We start from the raw sequence: 18,595 nt of genomic DNA, 5'->3' as shown, positions 1-18,595 counted from the left end.
TTTGTCCTCACAGAGAAAATGCCAGTCTTCTCAAAGTGCAAAAGTGGTATTTGATGCTATTTTGAGAAACTCTTAAATTGTCTTAAATCCCCCTCTAAGCACTTTGTTAAGAGCTTGAAGGTTTTATTTGGAAAGAGTTGAGGCTGAGCCCTGGGTATGACTTGTTTTTAAAATTAGGAAATGAATGAAAGAATAAATCACTCCATGAATGACTGGAAACCAAAAACAGTGGATTTATAGCTTCCCGTGCTACTGCCCCTTCGATTTTTCCTTAGCCTTCACCAAAAGTCTCTTAATATTTACTTGGCATTTTTTCACGATTTTGCTTCATGTATCTTTCTCCTGTAACAGACCCATTGGCATTCATCTCGGTCTCTTTGTTTGTAATGTTAACAGAGGAAAAACAGAAAAATTTTTCTCCTTCAAGATATTCCTGATTTTATTCCTATTTAATTTAGTTTTTCTTGATTTCACCGAGGATCCTTCCTCCTGATACCACCACCACTGAGTCTTTTAGAACAAATTAAGTGATGCAGATGAAAGTAAAATCAATTCCAATCTGAGACAGAAATAAGGTCCCTTACAGAACTCTCAGAAAAATGAGAGTTTAATGTAATTAATAAAGTGAAATAAGAAACACCTTCATGGGCTTCTTCAATATCTCTTCATCTGTTGGTGCTGGAGAATGTAAATTGTCTTTGTGTTTTATCGGGGCTCTTGATTATATCCAATGGATTTGAAACATATTTTTGTGTACTATTGGTAACACTTAATTCAAGTTAGTGTCCACACATTTTGTTGTATGGTTTATCATATATATATATATATATATACACACACATATTTAATAATGATGTAGTTTTCTGATTGATTCACATTCCAGTTGGTTAGATTTTATTTTTATAATATAAAGTAACTAACAGAAGGTAGAACTCAAGTTCTAGTTCTAATTCCTCACTTCTTGAATTAAATTAGTGGTGTTTAAATCAGCCTAAAGGAAGACCTAATCCCTGAATGTCGGTTTCCTCAAATGAGAAACAGGGCTAACTACTTGCTATCATTCTCTCTATCTTAAGACATTGAAATTCCCTGTGGAATGCTATCAAATTATAGAATTGCATGGTAGGACTTAGCTTCAAATTAATATGAAATAAAAATAATTTTGCCTTTCTTTTTAGTTATTAACTTAAATTTTTTTACTACTTTGAAGAGAATCCCCTTACACATTTTGAATTAGTGAAATTATAGTAGAGTATCATAATATAGAAAAAATGTGTTTATGAAAACTTAAATTAAAGGGGTTCTGTGACTTTTAATTAAGTAATAACATTTTCCTAGCCAAAATATAGAACATGTGTCACGATAAGTTACAATGTATCTGTAGATACTAAAGACAAAATAGGGGACATTGAGAACCTCCTGGAAATCCCAGACACACGGTTATCACATTTCTAAGGCAGTTACCTGGGTAGATAATCAACAACTTGTCTGAATACATTCAATTTAAATATGTAAATAAAATTCAAGGTTCACTTGATAGAATAAACAGTTGAATAAGCCTTCTATTTGATTTAAAAAGTATATAGCAGGTTTTAAATATTAGTCCACATTCAAATCTTGACAAAAATAATTATCTCCAGTACTGACAATCAAATGTTTAAACTCTTAAATGAAATCTACTGTAGTTTAGGCTAATTTCACTGATTTTTCAAATTTTTAACATTTTAATAGTTTTTTAGTATTCCACAGAGGCAACCTCTGGGAAAGATTTGGATGGAAGAAGTAGGGCAGGTACTTATACATCCCAATATATTTTTTCCCTGTTAACTTGAATCATTCTTCACACTCAGTTCAGGCCCTCTTCCTTTCTAAAATCTTCTGTAAATCCCCAGTGGGGCAAAGTGTCCTTGCCTTAACTTCCCAGTAGATCTTGGGCACATGTGTATCTGACCAGGAGAATTAGTACAGAGCTATTTGCCTCCTATGAACAACTTGAGCAAAGGATGCCTAAGCACAGAAGGGAATTTAATAATTTATTACAATGTAAAAAAATAATTTATTACAGTGTGGCAAAAGAATCCATGAGATGATAGTATTTTAGAATTTCAAAGGGCGCAGTCCTGAATAAAATGAATCCTAACCCAATGTTGGTTTCTACCCTTTCACATCCCAATTAAAAGTGAAAAGGAAACAAACTTCTCTTATAGTAACAGGTTATGTGCAAAGTAAGAAACAGGCCAATAAAGAATCAGAGAACCTTGCAAAAAAGTCTTTCCAAGTTGATAATGAAAAATTCTTATTATTTAATTCAAGTAATTACTATGTGCTTACTATGTGATCTGCATGATACAAAGTAACAAATCTGATTAACTCTTGGCTAAAGATCTTTCTGCAATTCCCCACTGACTTCCTGATATTATCAAAAATGTTTCTGTTGGAGGCAAGGTCTCCTATGATTTGGTCTCTACTTTTTCAGCTTTACCAACTTCCAGTCCCAGTGGTTGCTCCTTCCTCCAAAAATGCAGGAATTCACAGTATCCATGCCATTTTTCATTCATTTATTAAGCTCCTAATGTCTCACCTATCTTTGCATTTCTTAGTGCTTAGCAAATTTCTTGACACATACTCAGTATTCTGTAAATGTTCACTGAGTAAATACATGAATTAATGTTGTAAAACAATGGATGATGTTGGACAAGAGAAAGAAACAGAATTTGCTCCAGTATCATGAGGAAACCAATTCAAACACTGGGAGCACCTGGCCAGCTCAGTAAGACAGACAGTACTCAATGCAAGATGAGTGTTAAAGATAGACAAGGAATATGAGTTAGATATGCTAAGATTACACTGACTTACATGGTCAAGAAGGATTCCTAAAGAAGAGAAGCTTGAAGAAAATCTTTTAAGAGTAAGTAGTTTGTAAGTAAATAAGATTGTAAAGGCATTCTGGGCAAAAGTATGGTGAGATAGATAAGAGAGAGAGAGGGAGAGAGAGAAATAGGGAGAGAGATAGAGATGGACAGCGAGAACAAAAACCACCAGCACTTGATTATGCTGTGAACAGAGAACCTTTATTCAAGAATTCATGGGGTAGGAAGAGACCCTCCCATCCTACAGCTGTGTTTGGAAACTGAAAGATTACCTGGTACCTGTGAGAAAAGATGCATGCATCTAGGAGGGATGAACATGTGACATGTTCTATATCGAATACAAAAACTAAATTTAAAATAAAAACAAAACCAAATTCACTTAAACAGTGTTTCTCAAACTTTAGGTGCATCTGATTTCCCTGAGGGCTGTTAAAACACAGATTTCTGGGCCTTGCCCTCTCACAACATCCCCCCCACACCTGCAAGTTTCTGGTCTCAACATGCATTTCCAGCAGATTTCCAGGTGATGCTGATACTGGGACCATACTTCAGGATCCATTGCATTAGGTTCATCTGCATACAAATTTTGAAGATTCCAGTGGTGAGACAGAGGAGCTAGGGGGCCACAATGGGCAGCAGTCATTATGTCAGAGAACCAGCAGATGGACAGAAGGCTGGGATGACAATGTTCCTGCAGGTTTTAAGACAAATTTCAGGCAATTTAGTTATGAGCAGATGTCAGTTTTATTACAAACCTGCTGCATGGGCGGCTGGGCTGCCACCAGCAGGGAAGGGAGGCCTCTCCAAGGTCAAAGATTTCTCTCTTGAGAAGACACATTATAGAGAAAATAAAAGACAGCTGAGTGGATGAGTAGCTTCTCAGAAAAGGTCTTGATCTGACTAAAATCCATCGAAAAATGTGTATGCATTTTATCAGGAATGATAATTTTTTCCCAGGTGGAGGTTATAAATCACAACATATAAAAAGGCTCTACCTCAGTCAGGTTTGGGATTTTTTTTTTTTTTAATAAAATACATCTGGGGAAGCTTGGCATACTGAGGTTATGGGGGCTGGTGAATGAATGAATGAATGAATGAATGAGTCATGTGTGTAAATGAGAGGAAACCAGAATTCATAATTTATTTTTAGTTTCAAAGATTATTTGACACATTTTCCCCCACAGGATATTTAAATATTGAGTTATTATGTAAAGGTGGACTGTCTTATCCTGGATGTCGGAACTGGTACTTCTCTGTATGCTGCCTTGTAGGCACTGGGATTAAAAAGTTATTTAGCATTTTGATTTGTTAGAAAGATAACAGGGTCGGGGCGCCTGGGTGGCTCAGTCGTTAAGTGTCTGCCTTCGGCTCAGGTCATGATCCCAGAGTCCTGGGATCGAGCCCCGCATCGGGCTCCCTGCTTGGCGGGAAGCCTGCTTCTCCCTCTCCCACTCCCCCTGCTTGTGTTCCCTCTCTCGCTGTATCTCTCTCTGTCAAATAAATAAATAAAATCTTTAAAAAAAAAAAAAAAGAAAGATAACAGGGTGAAATCTCCAAGTTCTAAAATGACATTAAATTGTTCTAAGAAGTTACCAGGAGTAGATTACATAAAGAGCTGTGTGTGACTTGCAGATTGTTTCCTGTGGGCAGGTGAAGTAGAAGGAAATGAATTCAGGGAACGGATGGTTAGCAGAGAGTTATTATCTTAGACACAAGAAAATGATCTAAGGGTTATTACAGACCATTGTCTAGAGTCAGTGTGGGACTGCTGCCAGGAAATCAGCAAAATGTAGGTAGTTGTAGGAAAAACATTAGAACAGAAAATACTGCATTATTTCTCTGCTAAACTACTCGATAAATATTAAGTCTGGCATTCTTTGTCTCCTCTCCCTATCAGCATCCTTCAAAAAAGACCAAAAGATGTAAAGCAAAACAACAACAATAACAAAAAACAAGTCACACCACTAAACATTCATTAATTGCCTCATATGCATAAAGGTCCTTTTCAGCATTGGAAAATAAAGCAGTCGCCTTGTACAGGTTACAAAGAGTTTTCACTGAAGTGGTTTGTTTGAACCATTTAGCAACCATGAAAACAGTTAATCCTTATAAGCCATTCGTTGCAAGTGAGGAACTAAGAGGGAGTTACTTCTCTGGGGTTCTATCAGAGGTTAGATTTTAACTATCTGAATTCTGTCGTAGAAGAGATATTATTACCTTAAAAAAAAAATAGAAGCTACAGTGGAGATTTTTAAAAATGGAGAACTGTTGGGGTGCTTGGGTGGCTCAGTTGGTTAAGCGTCTGCCTTTGGCTCAGGTCATGATCCCAGTGGTTAAGCGTCCGCCTTCAGCTCAGGTCATAATCCCAGGGTCCTGGGATCGAGCACCACATTGGGCTCCCTGCTCAGCCAAGAGCCTGCTTCTCTCTCTGCCCCACCCCCCTCCCGAACCCCGCTCATGCTTGCTCTCTCTCTGTCTAAAATAAATAAATAAATTCTTTTGAAAAAAAAACAAAAAAACAGAGAACTGTAAAGCAGAGGTTGGAAACTTTCTGAAAAGGGGCAAATAGTAAATATTTGAGGCTTTGTGAGACATGAGGGACACATGGTCTTTGTTACAACTACTCAACACACTGCAGTGTGAAAATAAAAGAGCTCAGTAGGATTCCAATAAAATTTTATTTACAAAATCAGGCCGTGGGCAGATTTGGTCTACAGGCCATAGTTTACTGACCCTTACTATAGAGAACAGTGGGCAGGAATATCATGCTACTTTACTTAGCCTGCAGGGAACATATGCATCTCACTAGCCCCCAAAAGAGACTACCACTGAAAAATGAATTTATGGTTGTTAAATTCTTACAGAGGAAAATAAGAGATATTTGAAGCCTACTTCTAAACTGTGTTCTTCTCTCTTCAAAGGATGGGTCTTACTGTGTTTGCATCCAGATACTTAGTGACTCCAAAGCACAAGTGCTTTATTCTCCTTAGAATGTCCTCATGCCGCCTTTTGTCTTTAAATAGCACATTAACTTATACAGCTGAGCTATGGACTTTCTTCTAAACCCCAGTCTTGGCTGGCACAAATTCTGGCCTTTTTATTTCTTTTGCCCTTTCAAAGCAACTCCTTCATTTATCTCCTAAACAGATGTTGCAGTCAAGTACCTTACGACTAGCTCCAAAGATTGGCATATGGCTCCATCTAACCCATTGTCACCTTGTGTGAAAATTTGTAGCTGGTGAAGCTAGAGTCGGGCACTCTCTGGCAGGCAGCCTAGGCCTTGGGGATTCAGCACCACTGCTCCTATAATGTGGTGAAGCTCCAGGGGAGGGGAGGAAAGGCAGCCAAGACACACCTGCCAATTCTTGGATTTCATAGGTTTCCTCCTGGGAGCACTCTTGTATCCTTGATACACTTGTATCCTTCCCTGAATTGACTGAGAAAAGAGAGGAAAGACCATTGAATAAAGGTACTCACTATCGCCTTCTAATTTTTTGTTCCATAGGAAGCGGGCCACCCACAGTGTTGGCAAGAGGAAGGGCAGCCAGAAGGACCTCAGGCCCCCTGACCTTTGGATACATCATGAAGAAATGGAGATGAAAAATATCGAGAAGCCATCGGGTACTGACCCTACAGGAAGGGACTCTCCCATCCAAAGTTGCCAAGACCTCACACCAGTCAGCCACAGCCAGTCAGAAACCCAACTGGGAAGCAAAAGCACCTCTCATTCAGGTAACTCTCTCCTCTTGGGCATCCAAACCCCCCATTCTGAACCCCACAGGGGAGTTTTCCACTCCCTCTTTGATGGAGGCATCCTTCCCTTCAATCTGCAGGTCATTTACCAATAGTTAAAATAATCTGATGTAAATTTGGTTGATTAACTAGTTTCTTTTCCATCATCCTATTACCTGCCTTTTTTAGTTGCAATGCTTCTTAAAACTTCTAAGCGGTAACAGGTGGTACACTTGGGAAATACTGAAATGTGAAAGCCAAATGAATGTATTACTTTTTGTTAAATTTTGAACGAAAGCTTTGTCAAATAAAATTTGAAGCTGTTTTACATTTTTTAATTCCTTATGTCTATGGATCATTGTAAGTTGATTTTAAATTTGCTCTCAATTTCTTGCATTAAAAAAACCACATTAGGGCGCCTGGGTGGCTCAGTTGGTTAAGCGACTGCCTTCGGCTCAGGTCATGATCCTGGAGTCCCGGGATCGAGTCCCGCATCGGGCTCCCTGCTCGGCGGGGAGTCTGCTTCTCCCTCTGACCCTCCTCCCTCTCATGCTCTCTGTCTCTCATTCTCTCTGTCTCAAATAAATAAATAAAATCTTTAAAAAAAAAAAAAAAAACCACATTAGGGACACATGACGTATGAACACATTGACTCTTCTGTTACTTCAGCCTTGATTACTGTGAAGATCAACTTTTATCCCTGTGCAATCACATTATATGATCACTAGCCTGGTTTGGTGGAGTCTATGTGCAGGCTCTGTTGATATACAAGTGATCAGAAGAAAAAAGCCTACTCTTTGATGAATAGGTACAGAACGATCCATGTGCAAGAATAACTAAGAAATCTAGAAAGTTGTTGTAAGATATTTCATTTTCTGTTGAAAACAGAAATTTTTTTTTAAATGTAAAATTTAATGAGTATTCTTTTTCTAGCTCTTAAATAATATCTCAAGCAGATTCCCTAACTTTTCCATTATTTTCAGTTGTTAAACTGCATTCTAGCTCTCTTAAAAACTGCGATCTGAAATTTAAATTAAAGTTTCTCCTTCCCTTAGGGCCAGCTAGACTTTTGGCTCTGAGGACTTGGGTCATGGTGTGTTGTTTAAAGCTTCCAGCACCTTGGAGGGAAATGGAGTGGGGGAGGTGGGGCAGAAGGAGGGGGCACAGTCTGTTTCAGAAGCCCCTTTACTTACTCCCCCTGCTTGTCTGTTCTTCCTGGCTCTATAGGAGTGTGGGGAGGGAAGGCGAAGAGGAGAGAGACAGGGAGGGAGGAGACAAAGGATAGTTTGAAGTTTGGCATTGCTGTTTTGTGTGCAGGGGCTGTCTTCATGTGACATCCAAATTCTTGGGCTTTTGTGAAACACAGGTATGAGTTCTTTATGAGACCCTGTGGGATTCTTCTACTGGCCAATTACGTGATGTGAGGTATCAAGTCAGGGCTTAACCCACTCCTACCAGGAACAGCTATGTCAACCTCACTGTCCTTTGGTGGGTCAGCTGCACTTGAGTGAATTCCAGGAAGATGACTCAAGCTTGAGCAACTTTCCAAATGCTCACTTGACCCAGAAGAAGTTTCCACATCTTTGCCAGGTCAAATGATGAGAGAGCAAGAGCTTGTACTCCAGTCCTGGTCTTCTTTCAGTCTTGCTCTCTTTAATAACTTCTTCCTCTGTTTAAATAGACACAGGGTAGACCAGCAAGCCTGCTGCCTGAGCAGACTAATACCTGGAGAATGAATGAAAGGCAGATCTCTTTTGCAGGAACCTCCACGTTTTACAGATGCTTATTCTGACTGTTTTGGTTCCTAGAGGACATCAGGAAGATAGCATAGTTCTGCCTCCCACTGAAGGGGATAGAATTGCCTCTCAGCCCTCAGGAGGTTTTACCAATTATTGCTAGGGTTTCTCCTTCTTTACGTTTCCCTTTATCTTTTATACACTAAAATGACATTTGGGGGCAGCCAGACTACTTCTGATCATTTAATAAGTCCCGGGAGAAGCTTAACTCCAAACAATGGCTATTTTCTTTAGAATGAGAGGATACTTGTGCCTATCTGTTTTTATTTGAGGACCTACTTGCCAACTCTATAGTAAAAGGAAAGGAGCACTCAAAATTCTGCTGACTATATTTTACATGATATCAAGCATTCTCTATACTCTCCTGGTTAAAAGAACAAAACTCCATGTCAATGAATAGTATACTCTTAAGTGCTCTGGTCTACTAGGAAACTTTAAAAATATTTTTACATTTGGGGTAGACTTTCTCCTTTTGTGGACGATTTTAGGTCAGTCTTAGGAGGCTTATTCCCCTCTTCTCTCTTTTGTATAGTTTTCTCAAATATTCAACTTCCCACAAAGACTTTATGGCAGCAACTTGAGTCATAGCTTGACTGGAAAATATTATTTACTTCTGTACTTTCGGGAGATTCAAAGTTTGTTGTGTTCTCTCTTTTAGTTGTGCTGTAGGGGTATAATTTGCATAGTTTTATTGTCTTATATGGTCTGTATAGTTTTTTGGAGGATGTGTGGAGAGATTCAGATCTAGGCAGTTGTCATTATCTTGGCTGTGTAGAAATTTCCCACAGCATTATTTTAAATTTTGAATTTTATTAACTACTATTTTAACCAAAACAAGAATACATGTATGTAATTTTGAAAGAAAGAATATAGTACAAAAAGTTGTGAAAAAGAATACCCAAAGGAATTAAGAGTATGTTTGCCTTTTCACCATCCCCAAATTCCTTATCCCTTTCACAAAACGAAGGCAATGTTGAGAATTTTGTGTGTAACCTTTCTATACAGATATATATGCACACACATTTATACAGATATATAAACACACATATATATTATATATTGTATACAAATATATAACCCATATATACATGTATTATATACACATATATGTTTATATATGTATGCACACACAGAAATGTGTATATACACAATACGCTTTTATATGTATATTACACAAATGGGCATATATGATACTCTTCAGAACTTCAGTTTTATTGTTCTCAACATATATTTTTGTTAACATTTTAAATCTACACATATCATTGTTTTTTATTATTTTTGATGACTCTTCAGTGTGGTATTTTATGGAATCATAATAAATTTATATAAATAGACCTAGCCTTACTTTTGAAAAATATAGTTCATTTCCTGTGTTTTTATAATAAGATATAATGTCTTTGGGCCTTAAGTAATAGTTGATTAAATTGTAGTAAATTCATACAACAGGACATTTATGGAACTGTTAAAGATGATAAAACTGGGGCACCTGGCTGGCTCAGTCAGTAGAACATGTGACTCTTGATCTTGGGGTCGTGAGTTCAAGTCCCACACTGGGCATATAGTGTACTTAAAAAAATAAAATAAAATAAATAAAATGGGTGGTGCTCATGAATATAGAAATATGAGTGGTTTTAAATAAATAAATACATATTATAAAACTGACTTGACAGAAAAAGATGTTCATAGTATTTTCCTAAGAAGGTAACAAAATAGTATGTATGGTAAATGTCACTTAAGTACAAAATATGTATACTTTCTCACTTTCACATATGAACACATAGGCAAACCTTGTAAAGAACAAAATATAAATAATGGTTCTTTCTGAATAACGGGGTTATGGTAAATTTTACTAATGTTTGTGCAATGAGACTATATTATATTGATTGGGTAACCAGAAAAGTAGATATAATTATTTAAAAACTCAATAAAATGAAAAAAGCATCGGTGTGCCTAGATAAAAATTATGTAAAATATTTCATCATTGAAGAAGGTGTGTCTCTCAGGAATATTGTTTTTCTTGTAGGTCAAGACACTGAAGAAGCAGGGAGCTCCATGTCCACTCTGGAAAGGTCACTGGCTGCACGTCGAGCCACTCGGGCCAAGCTTATGATTCCTATGGATGCCCAGTCCAACAATCCTGGTGGGTAAAGATTGGTACCACAAGGAAGAAATGAAGTGTTTTCTGTTTTCATCTTTTCTGTATCAAATTATCAAAAATATTTAGAGATTTCTCTGAATTTTCTGGGCAGCTGGACAAAATGAAGAATGACTAAAACCATATCGTTTATAATCTCAAGTCAAATTTTTACTTATTGTATTTGTTGTGTGCAATCCAGTGGTCTCTCTGTTACAAAACAGATGACTACATATTTAAGGAATTATAAAAAATATGAATTGAAGAGCTGAAACTTCTGTCACTATTATTGGTCTTATTCTAATGATCACATTTTCATAGTTTTTTGTGTGTGATTTTTTAATAGGTCTAATTTCCAGATTTAAATAATCTAGCACCCTTGAAGCAAGTGTTAACAGATATCCACTTACTACCCTCTTCTTGAAGTTTTCTGTCATATTCCCACATTAACTGAAGATATTAGCACACCTGGGGATCACTTCCTTTCCAATTACCTCTATGATTAATCTTGGTAATTATAATATCCATGCAGGTAATTCATCCAATGTCCTAGACTGTTAGTTCCTTTAAGGTACCTGCAATGATATTTGCTCCTTCCCACCTCAGTTCATCAATTCCAATCACCCATTAAAGCAATCATTGTTGGGGCGCCTGGGTGGCTCAGTTGGTTAGGCGACTGCCTTCGGCTCAGGTCATGATCCTGGAGTCCCGGGATCAAGTCCCGCATCAGGCTCCCTCCTCAGCAGGGAGTCTGCTTCTCCCTCTGACCCTCCCCCCTCTCATGTGCTCTCTCTGTCTCTCATTCTCTCTCAAATAAATAAATAAAAATCTTTAAAATAAATAAATAAATAAATAAAATTTTAAAAAAGCAATCATTGTAACCCCTACAAGCCTCAGTTTCTATCACCCCTTTTTCTATACTCTGTTACTTTCCTGCTCACTTATTTTATTGCCTCCTTGCCAACAATTCTTCAATCCCACCAAGACCTCCAACCCGTTAACTCTGCCACCTTCCCACAGTCCCTCATCTGCCTCATGTCCTCATTCACCTCCAAACTCAACTGAGAATTCATAGTCATTTATTATCCTCAGTCCCTTGCAAACACCCTCATCTCCCCTGGTCCTCCTACCCCATCATACTCACCAGAAAAAAACTCAACCCTGATTAAATCAGCCTCCACTACCAGCTCTCACCATGTACCCTAACAGCTGATTTTATCCAGAGAAAAACACATGACTTGCTCGCTGGGCATTAATGACCATAAATCCAAGGCAAGCAGTCTTGTTTTTGGAAATGCCACTCATTTCTCTCATCAGTCGTTGTTTCAGTTTATAAGATGAATCTCTTACATCTATTCTAACTTCTCAGACTCCCCAGATCTCTCTTCTTTCCCCATCCTCAGCTGATAATCTGGCTTACGATATTACCAAGAAGAGGGAAGCACTGAGAAGCGGTATCTTTATTCTTCCATCAAATCTAGTTGATGTGTTTGTGCTCCTATCTGAAGCCTTCTCATCCATCAGAGGACCCCTTCCCTTTCCTGGGGAAAAATCATCCATTTTTCTCCTTCATGGGTAACTCCAATAGGCATTCAAGTATTCTGTCACAACTCTTGTTTCAAAACACCCTCATTGGATACCACTTTCCCCTCCAGCAGAAGCTCATCCCTCTCCCTTCCTGAAAAACTCTTTTAAAATGTGTTTATACCCACATTTTCCTCTTTATAATCTTTGTAATCTTCCTTATTAGTTTTAATGAGATTTTCACAGTTTCTCTCCACTTAAAACCACAGTTGCAAGGTGAAATGAGTAATCTCCACATTATCAAAATAAATCATCAATTTTCAGATGCTCAGCAAAATTTGACATAGCATCTCACTTTTTTTTTTTTTTTTTACTGAAACATTTTTGCACTTGGGTTATGACATAATAAATGCTCCTGGTTTTCTTCCTATCCTACTGGCTGCTCCTTCTCAGTATCTTTTGCTTATTCCTCCTCTTACTCCCAATCTGAGTCAGAGAGTGCCCCAGGGCTCAGTCTTCAGCCTTCTCTCTTCTGCCCTATCTCACTCTTTTGATGATGTCATCTGGTTCTGATGGCCTAATGCCATCTAAATGTTGATAAATCCCAAATTTTATCTCTAACTTGATCTCTTATCAGAATCCATATCAACTTTCATATCAACCATTGACTCAATTTCTCCATATGGGTGTGTAATAGGCAAGTCAGCTATGTTCAGAATGGAAATCCTGCTTTTCATAATTCCCTCCCCCCCCACTCCAAACTCGACCCTCCTACTGTTTCCCCTTTTTCAATAAATGGTATCACAGTTCATCCATTTACTCTTGTTCAAAACTCTAATTTCATGCTCTTTTATCCAAATTTCATCACATCCCAAATTCAGTCTTTCATCAATCCTATAGTTCTTGCTTACAATAACTGTCCCAAAGCCAACTACTTCCCATCTCTACTGCTGTCCTAAACTATGCCACCATCAACTATTTCAGATTATAGACTGTAGCTCTAAGCTCATAATTAATCTCTTAGCTCTTTCTCCTATGGTAAGTTATCTACAGAGCAGTCTTTCAATGTGTGCATTAGATCATGTCACTCCTCTTGATTTCCCATCATATGCAGAACAAAATCCATGATTTTACCATGTCCTACAAGGCCTCCTGTGATAAAACCTCTGGACACATCTCTCACTTCATCTCCTGCTACTACTCTAATCCATTTCAGCCTCATAGCCTTCCTCTCTGTTCTTTGGATAATAACACACATCCAGGGGTGCCTGGGTGGCTCAGTCGTTAAGTGTCTGCCTTCAGTTCAGGTCATGATCCCAGGGTCCTGGGATCAAGCTCTGCATCAGGCTCCCTGCTCTGCAGGAAGCCTGCTTCTCCCTCTCCCACTCCCCCTGCTTGTGTTCCCTCTCTCGCTGTGTCTCTGTCAAATAAATAAATAAAATCTAAAAAAAAAAAAAAAAAAAAGTAACACATCTAAACTCAAGGACTTTTCACTTGCTGTTCCCTTTCCCTGGAATTTCTTTTCATAGATAATTACATGGCTTTTTCTTAATTTCATTCAAGTCTGCATTCAATGGCCACCATCACGGGTCTTCCCTGACTATTGTCTAACACAGCATTTTTGGTCACTCTCTGCTCTGTTTGTTCTGCTTCATTTTTCTTTAGCAAGGTGAATGACCATCCTGCTTTCATTTTTTGTATTTGCTTATTTATTATGTGTTCCCCATGTTGTAATCTCTATAAGGGTAGAGATTTTGCCTCTTTGATCATCTCATATCCTCAATGCTCAGAACAGAGCCTGGTGCGATTGACAAGCTCCAGGGGAGACAACTTAGGTGAATGAATTAACGGCTGCTTCTTTCTACTTTACTAGATGTCATGTTTCCTCCACGCTCTAATAGAGCTCTCAGTCTTATTCCAATAAGTACAAAAATTGTTATGGAATTTATAATGAATTCCAACTGTTCAACTCATGGGTTAGATATAATTTTTATGCCTGTTTCACTAATAAGGGAACTGAGGCTTGGAGAGTTTAAGTACCTAGCTTTTAGTCATACAGCAACTCAGTGGCAGAAGCAGAATTTGGACTCAGAAGGTCTGGCTTCAGAGTTCTGAGCTCCTAATCAGTAAGCTCCCTGCTGCACTACTCTGTGAAGCCATTGTCCTTCTTTCATTCCTTTTACTACATGGAGAGTCACTGTACTCTAAGCTGCCTCTCTTTTCCCCTCCAACCACTTTCCTCTTGTAACGAAGTTCTGTGTGTGCCAATCTTCTATAGCTTTCTTCTTAAAAAATCATTGTGCTTCATGTGTCAACTATACTCAAATTAAAAAAAAAAATCCTCTGTGGACCTTTATGTTCCATCTATAACTTCCTTATCCAGTAAGTTCCCATATCTTGTTGGTTTGATTTTTCTCCCACAGTATCTTTTCAATCCCTGGCTACCTTCCTATTCCCCAGAGTCATATGTTAATTCTCTTCTTTATGACTTCACACCTGAACCGTCAAAACAGCATCACAATGAGTCTTAGCCCCTTCTAGCCTCTTCCATACTCTTTGATCATATAGAGATAGATAGATAGATAGATAGATAGATAGATAGATAGATAGATAAATAGATAGATATAGAAAGATATATAGATATATCCGAGACTCCTGCCAAGCTAGACTAATTGCCAATCCATAAATATAATTGCCCCTTCTTTGTTTTTCCCTCTGAACATTGCTCTCCTTTTGGAATGACTCAGTGGCTATCTGTACCTAACAAAGTTGTATGCATCACTTTCAAAGTGATGCTCTCATAAATTCTTTCTCTTCTGAATGTTGTATCCAGAAATGATGGCTTCCTTTCTCATGTTTGAATAGCATTTCTTTCTACTGCTTTTGTGGCATTAATTACACATAGTGCTGCCTCATATGCTTCGGTATTCAAGTCGAAATCTTCCCTCTTCTAACAGGTTGTGAATTACTTCACGATAGGGAGGGAATGTATCTAATTCATCTTCACATTCATACATTGTATAGCTCAATACTAGCCCAAAATTGGTGCTTGCTAAATATCTGTCAAATGACTGAATGAATAAGTATATGCATCATATGAATGCCTTGTATTTGTAACACAACAGTTTAGGGAACTTTTTTTTAATCAGTTATAGTTGAATATCTTCTAATAGGATTTTATGATATATTAAGGGCAGTTAAAATTGTTTTCATTAAATAGGAAAGGCACTAATGAGCTTAGGAAGAAGGAAAAATGAAATGAAATCTAACAAATATTGAGAATTTCTGAATATTATTCACTTGCTAAGTAACTTGCTAATTACTATTTCATTAAATCCTCATAATATTATCATGTGGTGAGATTATCCTGATTTTGCAGACAGCAAGCAAAGATTCAAACAGCTTACTGACTCACTCCAGGAGATAACCTGGGCAACCTCTGAACTTCTATGGTATACTGCTTTTTCAAGGATGAAGATGCCTTGAATGCCTTGTATTATATGTATCCTTTTTTTAAAAGATATTTTTTTGACAATAGCATCTCCAATTTACAAACATGCAAACTAAGGTTCTGAGAGTATGAACCCCAAACCTGTGCTTAATCTGGCCACCACATTGTGCTGCCTTATGTTGTCACCTGGAGCTCAGAGTTGCTCTATTTTGTTGCCTAAAACAACAAACCTTTCCTTATTCCTAGAGTCTTACTCTATATGAATGGGGGCCCTAAAATGACCAGCAATTAATTTTGTTTTTATTTTAAAATTATCTTATATTATGGGTACATTATTTTAAACAGTTAAATATTTTTACAAAATGTGTAAGGATTTTGTGACCCAGCAATCCCATTCTTATACCTATTTTGCTCTTGGGTATATACCCAGCAGAAATACATAATATGTTCACCAAAAGACACGTACAAGAATATGTGTGGTGTGTGGCAGTCCTTCTCATCATATCATATCTTTATTACATTGTAACATATTCACACAGTGGAATGCCATGCAGCAGTGAAAATTAACGAACTAAAATGTCAAAAACGATAAGGAGAATCTTGCAGATAAAAGGTTATAAGACAGAAACCTAACATCTGTGTGATTCAACTTATGTAAAATTCAAAAACAGGCAAAATAATCTATGGGGTTAGAATTCTGAAGAGGAGTTAGTCTTGATGGGAGGTGATTAGTGACCAGAAGAGAACATGGGGAAACTGGATAATGTTCTATTTCATGCCCTATTTCATGCCCTATTGTAAACCCCACAGGTTTCACTTTGGAAAATCCCTAAGCACTACTTTGGATATTCCATGTTTTCAATACATATATTATACTTAAATAAAACTTCAATAAGAAAGGAAGAGTTGATACAAAATATATCTTTTGAAATAACTTCATCACATTATATTCTTTGTCATCTCCAAACTCTGTGTTGGTAAAACTCTATCTAACAAAAAGAAATGACTTCAACATATAATCAAAGTTGATTTTAAAATAAATTCTTTAGCTTTCTGATAAATAAAATAAGCTCTTTGCAACTGACATGATTGATAGGCCTCAGATAGCTCTGCTGAACAAATTGTAGATCTCTATCTTGACAGAGCAATGATTTCATGCAGAATAGTAGATACATTTTCTGATGGCCCCACTTGCAGTTACTTAGATTTATCAAGTCTTATCTAGCGAGTCTTCTATAAACCACATCACAGTGCCATGCTGATTTCTAGTCACCTGTTCGAAGATGTTTGCTGTTCCACTTAAGAATCATTAGTTTTGTAAGACGATTTTTCCTCTCTTCCTTGACATTTCTCATCATGCTCTATAAAATGTAACTTAGCAGATCAAATATAGACTATCTGAAGTGCATTTTCATTTTTTCAAATCCATGGGGAAATGTATTTAATTTCATTGGAGTGCAAAAATCTGTTTATTTGTCTAAGATTTGTCAACTTATTGGTTGAAAACATGATGTGACGTATGTGGCTCCTTACTCCTGAACACATTTCACAGCTAAGTAAGCTAATGCTTGTGAGAAACATACCAGCTCAGAACACAGGCAAGAGAACCCAGGTATTTTGATTTTCTGATTCAGTGTGCTTTGTTGTAAAATGGTGGCAAAGGCTGACAATTTTTACAATGGCCAAAGAATTATACTACAAATGAAATTACTTATAAGAAATCAGGAGCATCAAGTATAACTCTCCTGAATTTGTAAAGGGTATATAAGGGTCAGATGATGGGTTTCCAGGAATCAGACTCTGAGACAGAATTTCAAATACAGGCAATTTATTAGCAGGTGCTTTCTGGAATAACACCTGTGAGGGTAAGTGATGCAGGATTGGGAGGAGGGAGAAATGGAACTGGTGGTGTAGTTTAACGGGGGCCTCAGCTGACCCCACAGGTTCTTCTGGTGATGGATTGTCCTTCAGAGTTTTCCCAAAGGAGAGTTCTGGACTTTGTCTCCAATCTTGTCTCAATTTTGAGGCAGGCTGCCCCCCGCAAGAAATGGGGTGTAATCTTGGGTGAGCAACTTCTTTGGGTGAGAGCCATTCCTGGAAAGAGGTAGATTTACTTACATTTATTTCTAGTAATTTATTACTTGATGGAACATAAGTATTTGTTTGACCTTGGATCCCCTTTCCATTTTCAACCAGGGTTTTCTTCTGGAAAATGCTGGAGGAGAGGAGGGGAATCAGAACTAGGAAGAATTTAGATTGAAGCAGATTACTTTTAAGATCACATGAGTTAAAAAAAATTCTGATAATTTAATGTATGAAAGTTTCTTAGGCAGAATTCTCTTGAATTTCATTTTTTTTTTCTGTTTCTCTGTACATCTTTGAGGGGAAAAAATATAGTATCAGCTTTTAAAGGAAAAAAGAAGTCTCAAAAAAAGTGGCCTGAAGCATGTAGTAAAAAGACTGAGGCAAAGGAAGGCATATAGTTTTGCTTTTGTGATAGCTTAGGAACTGCTTATGACTACTGGTTTGGGGCTTTCTAGAACATTTACTGTGAAAGCCAACTCTTTTTTTTCCCCATTCCCACCATCTGCTTTAGTCACTTGATTGCAGAACTCAAACAATGGATTGGAGAAGCTATTGAGAAGTGAAATAAAGCTGCATGAGAAAAAGCAGATTTTAAAAACTAGAGTTCTGTTGGCTCGAGGCACTGTGCTACCAGAAGGCCATCTTGTACCCAGATATGAGGATAATTCTAACCTCTGAAACATTTGATTCTAAGTCACAATCCTTGTGTGAAACTTGCATTCATGGTGTAAGAAGCCAGTACCCTAAGACTGGTCCCTGCTTAATAGGTTTTAGAACTGGGCATTCATTCCATCACCCTGCAGCCCCTGTGAATGCCCACATCTGACCAAGGGTGCTTTTCTTAGGAGTAATGAGTGCTAACAACTCTTCTAGTTCCATCGTAAACACCAACACATACAAATTTTCAACTATTCGGAACTATGGGAGCAGTGGCAAGAAAGAGAAAGTTAAAAGCTCACTTAAATTTGCATTAGAAATGATGTCATTGTCTAATATGTTTGTA

General features: G+C 37.6%; 1 protein-coding gene across 1 annotated transcript in view; it reads left to right on the top strand.

The window, feature by feature from the left end:
• The window catches only part of DCC (DCC netrin 1 receptor), a 773,306-nt gene that overhangs the window by 703,247 nt on the left and 51,464 nt on the right, over positions 1 to 18,595 (top strand). Inside the window, exons 24-25 of the mRNA XM_044921252.1 lie at positions 6,376 to 6,602; positions 10,422 to 10,538. Coding sequence (XP_044777187.1) covers positions 6,376 to 6,602; positions 10,422 to 10,538 — 344 coding nt within the window. The remainder of the gene's footprint in view (positions 1 to 6,375; positions 6,603 to 10,421; positions 10,539 to 18,595) is intronic.

Source organism: Neomonachus schauinslandi, chromosome 14 (assembly GCF_002201575.2).
Source record: "Neomonachus schauinslandi chromosome 14, ASM220157v2, whole genome shotgun sequence".
Classification (NCBI taxonomy): domain Eukaryota; kingdom Metazoa; phylum Chordata; class Mammalia; order Carnivora; family Phocidae; genus Neomonachus; species Neomonachus schauinslandi.
Note: the sequence above shows the minus strand (reverse complement) of the source record. Positions and strands in the feature narration are given on the sequence as shown.